At 41.3% G+C, this 14383-nt stretch overlaps 1 protein-coding gene across 5 annotated transcripts in view; it reads left to right on the forward strand.

The window, feature by feature from the left end:
* Positions 1 to 14383, forward strand: part of LOC131591645 (E3 ubiquitin-protein ligase KCMF1-like) — a 122350-nt gene that overhangs the window by 78208 nt on the left and 29759 nt on the right. For all 5 annotated transcript variants that reach the window (XM_058862571.1, XM_058862569.1, XM_058862570.1 and 2 more), the window contains one exon: positions 4251 to 4418. In XM_058862571.1, the coding sequence (XP_058718554.1) occupies positions 4388 to 4418 (31 nt within the window). In that variant the 5' untranslated portion in view covers positions 4251 to 4387. The remainder of the gene's footprint in view (positions 1 to 4250; positions 4419 to 14383) is intronic.

Consider the following 14383-nt stretch of genomic DNA (forward strand, 5'->3'; position numbering starts at 1 on the left):
AGTAAAAAAAAGATCTGCATACATTGCTTCATCCTACTTCGATTCCCTCCTTCAAAACAACATTAATTGCAACAAAGTATTGTAATTTAAAGTACTATTCACAGGCAATTTTCCCCTGGTGTCTAATTGATAAAGAGACTACCATTGGTTGCAATATTTTAATAAATCACTTTTCTTTAGGTTACCTCCTGGAATGCCTCCTAACTCCCTCCAATGGGCCAAAACACACCCTAAAGGGCTCTTTTTTACTATTTCCTTACTGATGGAACTACCCATTTCAATGTAACTTCAATTGTATGTGATGGCACTTTATAGCAAGAATACAAATCCTACTTTTGTCAGCTCTCAGCCCTCACACACAACATCACGCACACAGCGGATATCGGAGGTGTGACAGACTCCAATGTTTTCTTTTACAATAAAACACTCACTGTGCACCCAAGGGTCACACAACCACGGGACATCAAACTGGCACAGTGTTCCACACAGGAAACAAGGAACTGGGGTCTTATAAATGGAAGGAATGAAACAGGGTATTGGAGCAGGATGGGACATGGATTAAAACTCTTAGCAAAGCAAACCATAAGAGCTTCTGGCAAACACCCAAACAGTAACAGCTATAAAGGCACCAAAACAGACAGTGAAAACTTTTGGCAGATACACAGCAGGCAGTAACAGCTGTTAGCACACACACTGAAAAGAAGCACTCATTTTAGACAAAACAGACAAAACAACACATACAATAATCAAACTCAAAATTCTAAGACCAAAATCAATAGTAAAAATCATCAGACTTCTTTCAGGGACTTTAACCTATTCCTTCGGGGACTCTAACCCCTTTGTATCAATTGCAGGAATTCTCCTGTGATACTGCACCCTGTGAGGGACATCTCCCCCATCTAACAGGAGTTTCCTAACCAAACAAACCAAGAATATTTAAAATTAAAAATACCTTGAATTTTAGCAGTCAGTTAGTCCTTGTCTGCCCCCACAGAGAGCCAGTGAAGCGAGGACTCTGTCCAGGAAAATCTCAGGACACGCCAAGGGAGTACCCAACTCCAATGGATCTTGCAGCCAGGCAGAGAGGTCCTGCCATGCTAGGTCACCAAAACTGATGCCCGAAAGAGACTGGAAATAAATCCCCATAGACCGATGACTATAGAGCAGGTATTTGTTTATTGCAGCACTGGAGGGGAGAGAGATATCTCCTCCTAACTCACACACCTTGTATATTTATACAAGAAGTATTGCTTAGTATCACTATGTCACTACAACATCATCACATATGCACCAGAAGTAATTTACATAGTATGATCTCATGGTTATTAGATAGTTCTTTTGCACTGAACTTGCGTTGCCCCAATTTAGGGGTCATTGGGGGTCTTTGATGAAGGCTTCCAAAGTCGTCTTTGCATCTGAACTTTTCAACTTTGTCTTTGAAGCATGCACAGTTACAGTGTTCCTTGGTCTTGTCTGGTCCTAACTGGCTTAAATTCTTTATTTTGTGGCTAATTTGCTTTACATTTGCCAATTTCTCATTAGTACTGTACTTATCTCTGAAACTATCCACCTGGTGAGGTTTTTTCTTTTTTTTTTTTTTCTTGTCTATTCAGCATTAAGCAAATAGTTAACCATATACTAGCCATTACATTGTATAGAAAGTTATTTATATCAGGTTATATAGGTATAAAAAGTTATGATTCAGGTTATATAAGTATAGAAAGTCATGATCCAGGTTATACTGATATGAGGTTATATATATGTGAAAAACGGGGTTCACATATTTTTTTATAGAATTTAAAAGTTTAATAAAATGACAATCAGGAGATAAAAATAAAGTAAAGTATACAGATACAGCCAGGTGTCTCTGCATTCAGCCAGCCAAGAGAGCACACCTTACTAACTAAGGGTTGTCCCTTAAAAACAGAACCTTACTACATATCCATAAATTCTCATACATATTCATACATTCTTCTTAGGATTTTTGGTGTTCTTCTGTTTAGTTTTCTCTTGCCCCCTTCCCAATAGATCAATCTTCTTTGCGCCATCGAGATTTACATTCCCTGATAACAGAAATGCAATAAATTCCTCCCCCAGAACTCTGGTCACTGCTGTCTTCATCTGGATAAGATAGTTTACAAATGCAGGGGGGGTCTCTAGCTATCTTTTTAAGTCTTTGGGTTATACAAACAAAAGTAGTTTTTGTTTTAATACTATGCCATAGCTTAACATATATGTATTATACCACTATTTCTAAGTTTCATCAATAACAAAAATAAAGGAAACTATATTAATACAGCTAAATTTTCTAATCTTATACATATAACATTCATTATAATATTTGCAAAAAGCCAATAATATGATATGCATTTATAACACCCAGGACAACAAGCAGCAGGTTTTTTAATGAAACCTGGTAGCCATAGTTATTCTGATAGTGAAGAGAGGGTACATTGGTATAAATGTCATTATTTGGGTCTGTTTATTAGTCCATGTATGTACTTGTGTAATGGTAATTATCAGTAGAAAAACTGAAAAAGTCTCCTTGCTATTTTCTAATGTAAAATGCATCAAAAACTTTATTTAAAAATAAGCCAGGTTATTTTTATTTTCTGATCATTTACATGAGGCCATTCTGAAGAAGGTGCAGGAAAACTGTTTCCACTGAATAGGAAATAATTTAAAAAGCTTTTAAGAAGTCATTGTCACATCATGTAAATCAGAAATTCATGAAGCTGAATTCTTATCACAACTTGTTTATTCATTTGCCCTTTTTTTTTCCCTGCTTATAATTGAACCCCTCCTGAGTGTGTGTTTTTCCTCAAAACCTGAGATTAATTAGGATGCATTCAATTCACTTTGTCATTCTGTTATCTTTCAGTGTTTTGGGGTTTTTTTTGTGGTGTTTGTTTTTTTTTAAGGTATAGAGGGGCAAACTTCTAAAATTTTAATTAATTTTATATAATTTTAATGCAGTGTATGGATTTAAAAAAACAATTGAATTTCTGAGGCTTTTTTTCCTTGATGCTTTTCTCTCCTGTTACATAAAAGGGTATGAAAGTAGTGTGTTACGCCACCTTCTGTCACATTATCAAAATGAAAACATGGTATTTTAGAATGATATGAAGAAATACTAGCTTGGAGAGATGTTGTGAGAATTCTCTCTATGTAATTTTACTTTCCTCCCTGGACCTGACATCACAAACAGTAGTGTGAGTTGATACTAGATTTTTATCTGAAAATAGAGTTTATAATTAGGAAATGACCATTGGGATATTTGCAGTTTTGAGATCTTGATGATCTTCCTCTACTAATCCTCTTGGAGTCAATGTCAGTGCTTTCTTCCAATAATATTGTTTCTATAAAATTTTCTGCATTTGCACTGAACTATGAAAAGCTTGTTTAAATTGATCCTAAAGGAGGACTTCAATCAAAATATTGCATGTGTTGTACACACTAGATATTATCATGAAGGCCTTTAATTTACTACTGCAATGATGGAAGATTTTGTGGGCCTTGACAGATGAAAATATGATGATGCTTCCTTTGACCTTATCTAAATTAAAAGCAGAGAACCAAAATGACACTGAGAAAATTGTAAAAATCTTTAGAATGAAGGTTTTTCCTGATCCAGGCAGTATGATTGATTTGCAGTACAAAGTTTGAACTGTCAAAAGGAAGAAGCTGAAGAGATGATGCAACATAAAATTGAGATGTATTCAAAGTTATTCTGTACTTCAAAATAGAAGACCTAAATTTCTACTCTCGGATATGTTTATGTAGTGAAAAATGGTTCTGGCATTCTTCAGAATTTAATTATTAGAGAGTATAAAAATAAACACAAAAGCCAGGGAGGGGTGGTGTTATGTGTTGGTGGTGGTGTGTGGTTTTGTGTGACTTGTGGGATGGTCTGCAGTGGACTCTGTTTTGTTTTCACAAACTGTACTATTTAACCTTGAGAATGTTTTGAACCAAGCTTTCAAACAGTGGAAAAAAGTGATTAAAAAGAATTTATATCCTAACAAATTATCATTTTGAGTGCGTGACTGGTTTTTATTTTACTTTAACTTTCCGTTTGGGTGATTACTGCCTTTTTAAAGATAGGCTTAAAATTGAGTCTTATTGTGCATCAGCTCCATAAAAGCTTCTTGGTTGAATTCCTTTCATTGTTGGGGGCTATAGCAACAAATCTGTATTATTAAACCAATGTGAAATTATTGTTGTTTTCAAGCAATTCTCTTTGTTCACAGGTGTCAGCTGTGATGCATGTTTAAAAGGAAATTTTCGCGGTCGCAGATACAAGTGTTTAATTTGCTACGATTACGATTTGTGTGCAACTTGTTATGAGAGTGGTGCAACAACAACGAGGCATACAACTGACCATCCAATGCAGTGCATACTAACAAGAGTAGATTTTGGTAAGTAATAATTTAATTTATATTAAAGCTGTTTGCAGTAGTTAAAAACTTGTATTTTATTTCACTACTTGGGAACTTTTTCCCCTCCAAATAGCATGCTGAAAATCATAGCAAATTCCTGTCTCCTGATAAAAATCTTATTCTGTCTTTGGTTCTAGCATATGAAATATGTTTTATTCTTTTGGGTTAAGTGTTTTGGCACACAGCAAATTATCAGACTATTAGATAGGTATCTGATAAAAAAGATTGCTCCTAAATTAACTTTCAGTTCAAAAGGTACAACAAAACTACATGCACCCACCCCTCCTCCCCTCAATATGTTGTACCAGAAATTACCATGGTGAAGAAGAGAAATAATAGAGTTTAGGGAAAATGTTGGTTTGTAATTACATCAGGGGTTGTTAATGCAGCAAGAATGGTAGTCTTCAGTGAATGTGGAAGACTAGTGGCAAGGGCTAGGAAGTAGTCCTCTAAATTACTGGTTTTCTTCCCTGAGTCATTTCTATCACATCATATTTATAACACAAGTGTTATAATTCAGGAGATACTTTCATGGCAAATCTTTGCATTTAAAGCATTGGATACTTATTTCTTCATATACCTGTTTTAAGATTACAAGGTTAATGATTTAATAAAAACTGTTTGTAGTGATTCTTGATTCTTGATAGGCTGGAGAGTTGGGTGGAGAGAAACCTAATGAGGTTCAATAAGGGCAACTGTAGGTTCTGCACCTGGGGAGGAATAACCCCAAGGACCAGTACAGTTTGGGGGCTGACCTACTAAAGAGCAGCTCTGCAGAGAAGGACCTGGGAGTCTTGGTGGATGACAAGTTGGCCATGAGCCAACAGTTTGCCTTGGAGCCAGGAGGGCAAGTGGGATTCTGGGGTGCATTAGGAAGAGTGTGGCCAGCAGGTTGAAGGAGGTGATCCTGCTCCTCTGCTCAGCTCTAGTGAGGCAACATCTGAAGTACTGTGTCCAGTTCTGGGCTCCTCAGTACAAAAAAAGACAAAGAGCTACTGAAGACAGTCCAGCAGAGGTTACAAAGATGATTAGGGGTCTGGAGCATCTCTCTTATGAGGAGATACTGCAAGTGCTAGGCCTGGTTAGTCCAGAGAAAACTGAGAGGCGATCTCATTAATGCACATAAATATCTCAAAGGCAGTTGCCAAGAGGATGGTGCGAGACTGTTCAGTAGTGCTCAGCTACAGGACAAGAAAGCAATGGCCATAAACTAAAGCACAAGGAGTTCCACCTCAACATGAGGAAGAACTTCTTTGCATTGAGGGTGGCAGAGCACTGGAACACGCTGCCCAGGGAGGGCATGGTGTCTCCCTCTCTGGAGACATTCAAAACCCGCCCAGATGTGTTCCTGTGTAACCTGCTCTAGGTGACTCTGCCTTGGCAGGTTTGGACTAGATGATCTCCAGAGGTCCCTTCCAAACCTAACAATTCTGTGATTGTAGTGTAGATATGGTTGAAGTTTTTAATTATTTTTAGTAATTTTTTTAGCTTTTTGATTAAAAAAAAATATTGGATATACACATTATGCTATTTCCTATATGCATTTAAAGCTCAAAACAGCTGAATATACCAATATATAGCTTCTTTCTCAGAGCTCTCTGAGCAGAGAAGTATCTCATTTATATATAATTGTCCAGTAGCTGCTTGCCCTTAGCCTGCCTTGTAATGACTTTGAAATCTGTATTCTGAGAATCCAGAGTTTGGAGAGACAAATTTAAATATACAAATCTAGTTTTGAAAATCATATAATTGAAGTTTCTAGATATTTCTTCTTAAACTTTTCTGCTTATTCACAAGGTAAAAATATTTGTATCAGTATATATTAATTCAATGTTGTGGTCACTATTTGAGATATATGGTTTAAACTTATTTGTTCCCTGAAGACAGTTATTCTTGTATATTACATATAGGGTTAAATGACAGCATCATCATAAACATTAAATATATATAATTCATAGGGAAAAGAGGACTGATATATGCTTGCTCATGGAGCTATAAATTAACATTCAATGTTGACTTTTAAAAAGTTCTTCCAATCGTCTTGTAAATGTTCTGTGCATCTAGAAAATATCTAGGAAACCACAGTATTTTTCTTTGAAAGTCTCTAAGTAAGCACACCTTTGGATTAGTGTGTTACTCATATCATTTTTAAAAATCCATGAGAGATACATGTGGACAAGTAGAGGCTTGTCTTGAACAGAGGGTGTTCCCCAAGCAACTGACCCCAGACCCACTGAAAGAGACAGCAAGGGGCAAAGCCTGCACCAGGCAGCACAGGAGATTTAGGCAGGCAAAAATAATCAGTCCAGCTGACTGCAACGAACAAGCATATATATTTCTAGTAGGCAGGCACACAGCAGCAGCATGGTGGCCACCTGACAAAAAGCAGTGTTCTCTGCTTCTCCTGAGCTTCTAGCATCTGGAAAAACCAATGGAGACATATAGACAGAGCTCCTATTCAAGGATACAACCACCCAGGTTTCTGGCTGTGGGATGTCTGAAGGGATATTCCTAGAGATGGAAAGTGATTGCAAGCAAGACTGTGGGAGCTGTGACCAAATTGATGAACTGCTCTGCTTGATGGCTAAACTTCAGGAGGAGGTGAGCAGCAGACAGGAGTATTTGAGAGTCTAAGAGGGGAGATTCATCAATGGAGCTGTACTCTGCCATCTATGATGTATAGAAACCGACTCAATATGGCCACTATGGAGGCAGGTCCAGGATCTTTCTGCCAGAGGAAAGGCAGTATCACAAGGGATAAGGAAAGGTAGAAGAAAGTTACAGCATGGAGCAGTAAGAGAAAGTAACCTCCTTACCTGCTATAATTTCTAACGTCCCCTGCTTCTCTGTCACCACTGTCCGCCCCGCAGCAGCCAGGGAGACAGGAGAGATAGATTAGCTTGTGAAAGAAGAACCTAAAAACGAGCTCTTTCCCTTGCTGAGATGGTGGTTACAGCTTTATTTCTTGGGATCCTTCGGAGTGAAGTAGCAGGAGGGAAAGAGGAAGAGGTATTGATAAGCACTCCTTTTTGAAGACAGGGGGAAAGGGGTGGAGGGAATTCACACAACCAATAAGGGGAACTGGGGAGAACAAGATAAGTGAAAGAACTTACAAGTCTACATTTTCGGGGGTACATTCTTTGGGTCATACCATTTTTCCTAACTTCATTACAACAGCTCACCCTTTCTTATTATATAAAAATTTTTGAAGGGCTATGAGATTATCTTGATACCAGTCAGGAGTTTGTCCACCACTCATGATTGACGGGCCGGTTAAGTTGCTTCCTGTCCACTAGCTCTATGTGGTTGATCTCTGAGGTAGTAGAGACTAATTTTTTGAGAGCTTTTAAAACTAAACAAGGGACAATCCCGAAGGCTAGCACAATTAGAAACAGAACAACAAAAACCAAGATTGCTTTGATTATAGAGGTCCACCATCCTGTGAGTCCCCAGCCTTTGAACAGCTCACTAAACCAGTCCTCAGCTTCTTGCTTCACTTGTCCGATCAAGTTCTTCATCTCTCGGAGGGCTCCGTGGACGTTGGGAGCTTTTGAGGACAGGTTTAGGCAGCAAAGTCTTTCAAATTCCTGGTATTCATGTCCATGCAGCAGCAGAAGAAAATCTATGGCAGCCCGATTTTGGAGTATGGCCTGTCTGGTAATCTCTTCGTCTTCGAGGAGAGAGCTGAGAGTGACTGATGTTAAGTTGGCCTGTTTAATCACCCAGCACTCAAGCTGTCCTAATTCATCTAGTGCCTTAGCAGCTGCAACCCATGGAAGAAATATGGATGCAGCAACCCTTTTTTATTTTGCCCAATGAAATATATCCAAATTGCAATTTGAGTCTAAAATACCAGTGCTTCTTTTGTGGATTTCATGGGTCGAATTGTCTTTCCTAGTCCATCTAATAATTTGGGTTTGGTTGGGTGCAAACAGGGACAGCCACCCAAAAGTGCAAGGCCACCCTTGAAGGCGAGATGGGACTCCTGCCTATGCTTTATCTCCGCATATAGAAATATACCTTTAGGGAGGATTCTTGGATGTGAATGCCGAAGATCGTCCGCTAAGACCTGGCTTAGCGTACTACACGATTGTTTTGCTTTGTATTCTTTTCGATACTGGATTATGTGATTGTATAGTTTTGTGTCTGGCAGTGAATTGTAAATGAAGTGAACACAAAAGGGTGCAGGGGAAGAGCCTAATAGATCTAATTCTTGGGGCTCTTTATTAGCTCTGGGCAGTACTGGTAACCACTTTTCTATAGGATTTTTCACTGCCACAGCTCACCGTTTACGATTTTCATGTGGTTGGTCACTGTGTGTTTTAGGCATTGTATTAAACTTGGGATCACTAAATCTGGCTGTAAAATCTTCAGCCTGCAGGTGTCGTTCTAATTGGGAACGGCAGGAAAGAACGACAGGACTCTCAAAGGAGTCAGAACAGGAGAAATCTCTAGTTTATTGCTACAGCTATGTTATATAGACTAGTTCGTGGAAAGTACAGAAAAGAAACTCTTATTGGTTAGTAAAGTGCTACATTACCATCATTGGTCAGTGGGGTTCACCACCCCCCTGACTTTCTCCTGCAAGGAAAACACGGGAACAGACAAACAGCACCTGCAGGCTGTTTTCTGTCTTTGAGGATTGTTTTGAATCCTCCCATGAAATTCCCAGGCTAGCTCTCAGGCAGGGCTGGCAGGCCATGGGCCTACAGCCTGCTCCAAAGCTAGCCTCCACATGCAGGGGGATTCCTACCAGACAGGTGGACATAGGGTCTTTTGCTGCTGCAGTGGACAGGCAGATATTGTCTTGTTGAAGTGTGTGTGCCAGGGTCACCCAGATGTTGTCGTGGCTGAGGGACGATCCAGGCAGTTGTCAGGCTGCTCAGAGCAAGCAGGAGGATAGCTGAGGTAAGGCTCATCATGGGTTTGAGTGTGAGGTAAGTTTTTTCTAAAAGAAAAGAAACAAACATTTTTAAAACATATTGTCAGTCAATGTATGCAGGTCAGAGAGTAACCAGAGGTTAGGAAGGTTTCTTCTTGTTTTTCCTGGAGGTGTCTTCTTTTGGAAGCAACTGCCACTTGTCTCTCTTCTTCTGCTGGGGCTGGGTTTTTGGGAACAAAAGGCTTTACCCATTTTTGAGGAATCTATCAGGGGCCTGTAGGGGTGGATACACAGGCGTAACCACGGCCCCAGGTGACAAGTTCATAGGGGCCTTTGGTTTGCCAAGTTTCAGGGTCCCTGATTAAAACTGGTGGATGGTGTGATAACTTAAACTGATCACCACTGTTAAAATGCCAAGTCACTGGAGGATTCATGTTTTCAAATGAACAGTTCAGGAAATTGATGGTAAACGTAGCTTTGCAAAGCTTTTGTTGTGAAGACATCCACACTGTCTCACTACTTTGCCTGGCTAGGACTTGTTTGAGTGTCTGGTGTGTACGCTCAATCACAGCTTGACCAGTGGGGGAGTGGGGGATGCCAGTTTTATGTTCCACTCCCCACTGCTGGACAAATTCCAGGAACTCCTTGGATTTATATGCTGGGCCATTATCTGTTTTAATTTCCCTAGGGATCCCCAGCACTGAAAAGGCCTGTACTAAGTGTTGTTTGGCATGTACAGATTTTTCTCCTGCATGAGCAGAGGCATACACTGCTCCTGAGTATGTATCAATACACACATGTACATACTTCAGGTGACCAAAACTGGGAATGTGAGTGATATCTGTTTGCCACATCTCACAGCTTCCAAGGCCTCAGGGATTAACCCCGATGCCCAATGATGGCACTGCCTGGAGCTGGCATTTTGGACAGGTAGCCACAATGGCTTTAGCCTGATCCCGTGTCAGCTGGAACTGACAAATCAGTCCTGGCACATTTTGATGGTATTGCTGATGACTTAACTTAGCCTGTTGAAACACATCTGGGAGACGTACCTTTTCAGCTGGGGCAGCAAGGGAATCAGCTTTCTGGTTTCCCTCAGCGATTTCACCTGGTAAATCGGAATGCGATCTTATATGCATCACATAGAAAGGATGTTCTCTATTTGAAATCAAATAAATCAGTTTTGAGAGCAATCTAAAGAGATGTTCGTTCTCAATGTCCTTGAGAACTGCCTGCTCTGCTCTGGACACCACTCCTGCTACGTAGGCTGAGTCAGTAACCAAATTAATTGATTCTGAAAACTTCTCAAAGGCTCTCACGACCGCAGCCAGTTCAGCTATCTGAGGTGATCCTTCTACAAACTCAACATCAGCTTCTCGATGCTGAGTCTGTGGATTTCTCCAATTCATCACCGACTTGTGAGAGGTTCCAGATGCATCAGTGAGCTCTGTAAGAGCTTTGAGTGGCCTTCGGCTCCTTTTTTCACAAGGAATGAGGTGGAATTCCTCATGAAACAATTTGTGTGATGGTGCATGGACCGATATTTGCCCACTATAGCTGTCCAGAGCAAACTGAAGATTAGCATTGCTCTGCAGCAGGTGCTCAAACATCTCCTTGGTCAGTTTCTCAGGGGAGTGTTTGCCTTCTCCAGAGAGTCTGACCGGAAGGTGAATACGCATAAGGTCACAACCTGCCAGTTCCCGCAGCGTTACCCTGGCCTTTTGGATCAGCTGAGCCATCAGCTCTTGTGGCTTGGTGATAGTTTTGGGTCGTTGATGGGAGGGGAAGACCTATTCTATTATTAAGAGTGGATCTCTCTGCCCCTCAGCCCACTGGAATATCAACCCATGTAAGTGTGGTAATTTCCCCAGGACAATAAATTTGAAAGACAGCTCCGGTTTAAAACTATGTGCTTGTCTTTCTGTCAAGGCTCTTTGTGCTTTTTCAATTGCAGTTTTTGCTTCTGGAGTCAGCTCTTTGGGAGACAACAACTCTCTATCCCCTTTCAATAAATTGAGCAGGGGGCTCAGGTCTTCATTAGTGAGACCTAGCCAGTGTCTGACCCAGTTTAGTGACCTGCATAGGGAATGGAGATCTGCTAGAGGTTTAGGATTGCTAATGATTTCCAATTTCTGTGGAACAACAGTCCGTTTAGTGATCTCCAGGCTCAGGTATTTCCAAGGTGGAATCAGTTGAACTTTGTCTTCCTGCAATTGGAATCCAGCAGAGGTTAAAACTTTACCACTAGGTCAAGGGTGTCTTGCAGCATGTTGTTATTGGCACAGCACACTAACACATCATCCATGTAGTGCAAAATGATGGCATCTCTTTTTTCAGCACGCACTGGGGACAGTGATGACCCCACATACCACTGGCAGATGAAAGGGCTCGCTTTCATCCCCTAAGGTAGTACTCTCCAGTGGTACCGTTTTATTGGGGCTTCTCAGGTAATTGTGGGAATGGAAAAGGCAAACCTTGGTGCATCAGCTGGGTGCAGGGGAATTTGGAAAAAACAGTCTTTAATATCTAGCACTGCTAACAGCCAATTTTGTGGTAACATAGTCGGGGATGGCATACCTTGTTGAAGAGACCCCATGTCCTCTATTTTTTGTTTATTTCTCTCAAATCCTGAAGGAGGCACCACTTATCTTTCCCTGGCTTTTTTATTACAAATACCGGGGAGTTCCAAGGGCTGGTTGTTTCTACTATGTGTCCCTTGGCCAATTCTTCTTCCACCAATTTTTCTAGCACCCCGAGTTTGTCTGCTGAGAGGCCACTGGTTCACCCAAATTGGATTATTATCTACCCAAGATAACTTTTGGATAGGATGCTCTACAGTGGCCTCTTCTAAAAGTCCTGGGGTGTCTCAGGAATTGTTAATTTCACTCCCCACTGGGACATGGTGTCTCTTCCCCACAAGGGGCACTTGTAATCAGTGACAAAAGGTCAGACATTAGCTAATCTACCCTCCAGGCCTTCAATCTGGACAATAGCTTTAGAGATTTTTTCCATTTTTACTCCTCCAACACCCTGTATTTTGCCTGCCATGGGTTGCAGTTCCAAATGTGAAGGCCACACTTTTTCAGGTATGATAATCACATCTGCCCCAGTGTCAATCAACCCTTCTACATGGAGATGTTCTGATTTATGTGTTAGGTTGCACCCCATAATGGGTTTGTCTTCACCCACCACTTCTGCCCAGTATACTCCTGGTGCTTCTTTATCTACTGGGACTTCTGTTGGAACAAGGATCACTTATGCTATTATCTGCCTTTTGGCTACATAGAAGGGTGGTTGAGGACATCTTGCCAAGAGAATGAGGTGTGTTAGGTCTCCCTTAATTGTCATGGGAGCTACCTCAATCTCTATTGGTGTGTGTGCTGTGTCTCCAATAACAAAATACCTACTATCCAGTCCAGCCAGGTCTTGTGAATTGTCCTGCAAGTCCCCTCCAATGACAGTCCAACGATTAGATCTGAAACAAAAAGCTTTAGTAGTTACAAGTCTGAATCGCTTTTGCGGTTACCAGATCTTATTAGGCAAGCGTTCTCCACAATTATGTTTCTGCATTCTCTCACCCCACTCCCTTTCCTCCCCTTTTCCCATTAAAATAGAGTATTTTTCCTGTTTCAGGTCTGTCATATTTATGTTCTCACACCTGACAGCACGGTGCTTTAAATTCAGTTTTTTTGTTGATTTGCTATAACTTCTTTCTGGTGTTTCCCTTGTTGCTGGGTTTGAGGACAGTTCCTTGTAAAATGTCCTGGCTTCTTGCACTGGAAACAGATGATGTGCTGCAGCTGTTCTGGTGACATCTGTGGCTTGTTCATCCTGGGTGTTACAGCTGCTACAGTCCTTGGGTTGAATGGTTCTGGTTTCTTGTCATGTGCACTGTACAGATCTGCTTTCTTGGCACATGCTTGTATCATATCTACTATGGTGGGTGGAGGATAGATGGGCAGATTTAAAATCACTTTACGGCAGGCCTCGTTGGCATTTCTTTGTGCCATTTCTTTAATCAATTCTGCTTGTGCTGCTGGTTCTTGTACTTGCTGTTGTATCTGCAATCTGAGGCGGTCTACAAACTGCAAGAAACTCTCGGATGGGAGTTGATTAATATTAACATAACTAACTTGGGTTTCGAGTGTAGGTATTTTATTGTAAGCTTTTTCTGCTACTTCACAGATTTTATCTAAAATAGGTTTTGTTAGCACTTGAGCCTGATCTTCAGGCTTAACCCACCTCCCATCCCCACAGAGGTGTTCAAAAGTAATCTCATTATTTTCTGCATCTTTTGCATCCTGTATGCTTATTTGAGTTCATCTAGGAGGTCTTTTAATGACCTTTTGCATGAACTTTCCCAAAAATCAAATTCAGTGGGTGTTAGGACATACCTGAAGAAATCTTTGATGTCAGCAGGAACTAACTCCTGAGATTTTAAAGTAGCTTTAATCATTCTTTTTAATATTTCACTATTTTTGCCAACTTCATGTTGTATTTTACATATCTCTCTGATATCATGGTAAGAGAAAGGCTGATATTGTCTATTAGTTCTTTTTTTACCAGTAAATATTACAGGTGCAGCAGTAGGCATGTCTTTATTTTCCCCAGAGCCTGTATCTCCAGGGTTTCCCTGCTCAGCCCCGCCCCCACCGGGTAATGGGGGCTCTGCCTCACTCCCGGTTCAGTGAAGGGACTTATCTGCACTCCCAGTGGGCCCAGTGGGCTTCGCCTCACCCCCCAGCCGGTGGGGTGTCCCACCCACAGCCCCACAGGGGCTGGGCAAGGACACATCCCCCCGCCCCCCGGGGAGCAGGGCCAGGACATCCCTTTCCCCGCCCCCCCATGGGGGCAAGGGGCAGGGCCACCCCTCTCACTCCCCCCCTCCTCATGGGGACAGGAGGCAGGGGCATGGAGAGAAAGATTGCAACGTTTGGAGGTGGGTTTGCAAGATGATGTCATGCTTGAGCAGGGTGTAGTAGGAGGTAGGAATATGTGGGAGGGAGAGGAGGAGTTATGGGAAGAGTAAGGGAAATGGGTGGAGTGAGGTGGATAGAAAGAG

Source organism: Poecile atricapillus, chromosome W (assembly GCF_030490865.1).
Source record: "Poecile atricapillus isolate bPoeAtr1 chromosome W, bPoeAtr1.hap1, whole genome shotgun sequence".
Taxonomy (NCBI): Eukaryota; Metazoa; Chordata; class Aves; order Passeriformes; family Paridae; genus Poecile; species Poecile atricapillus.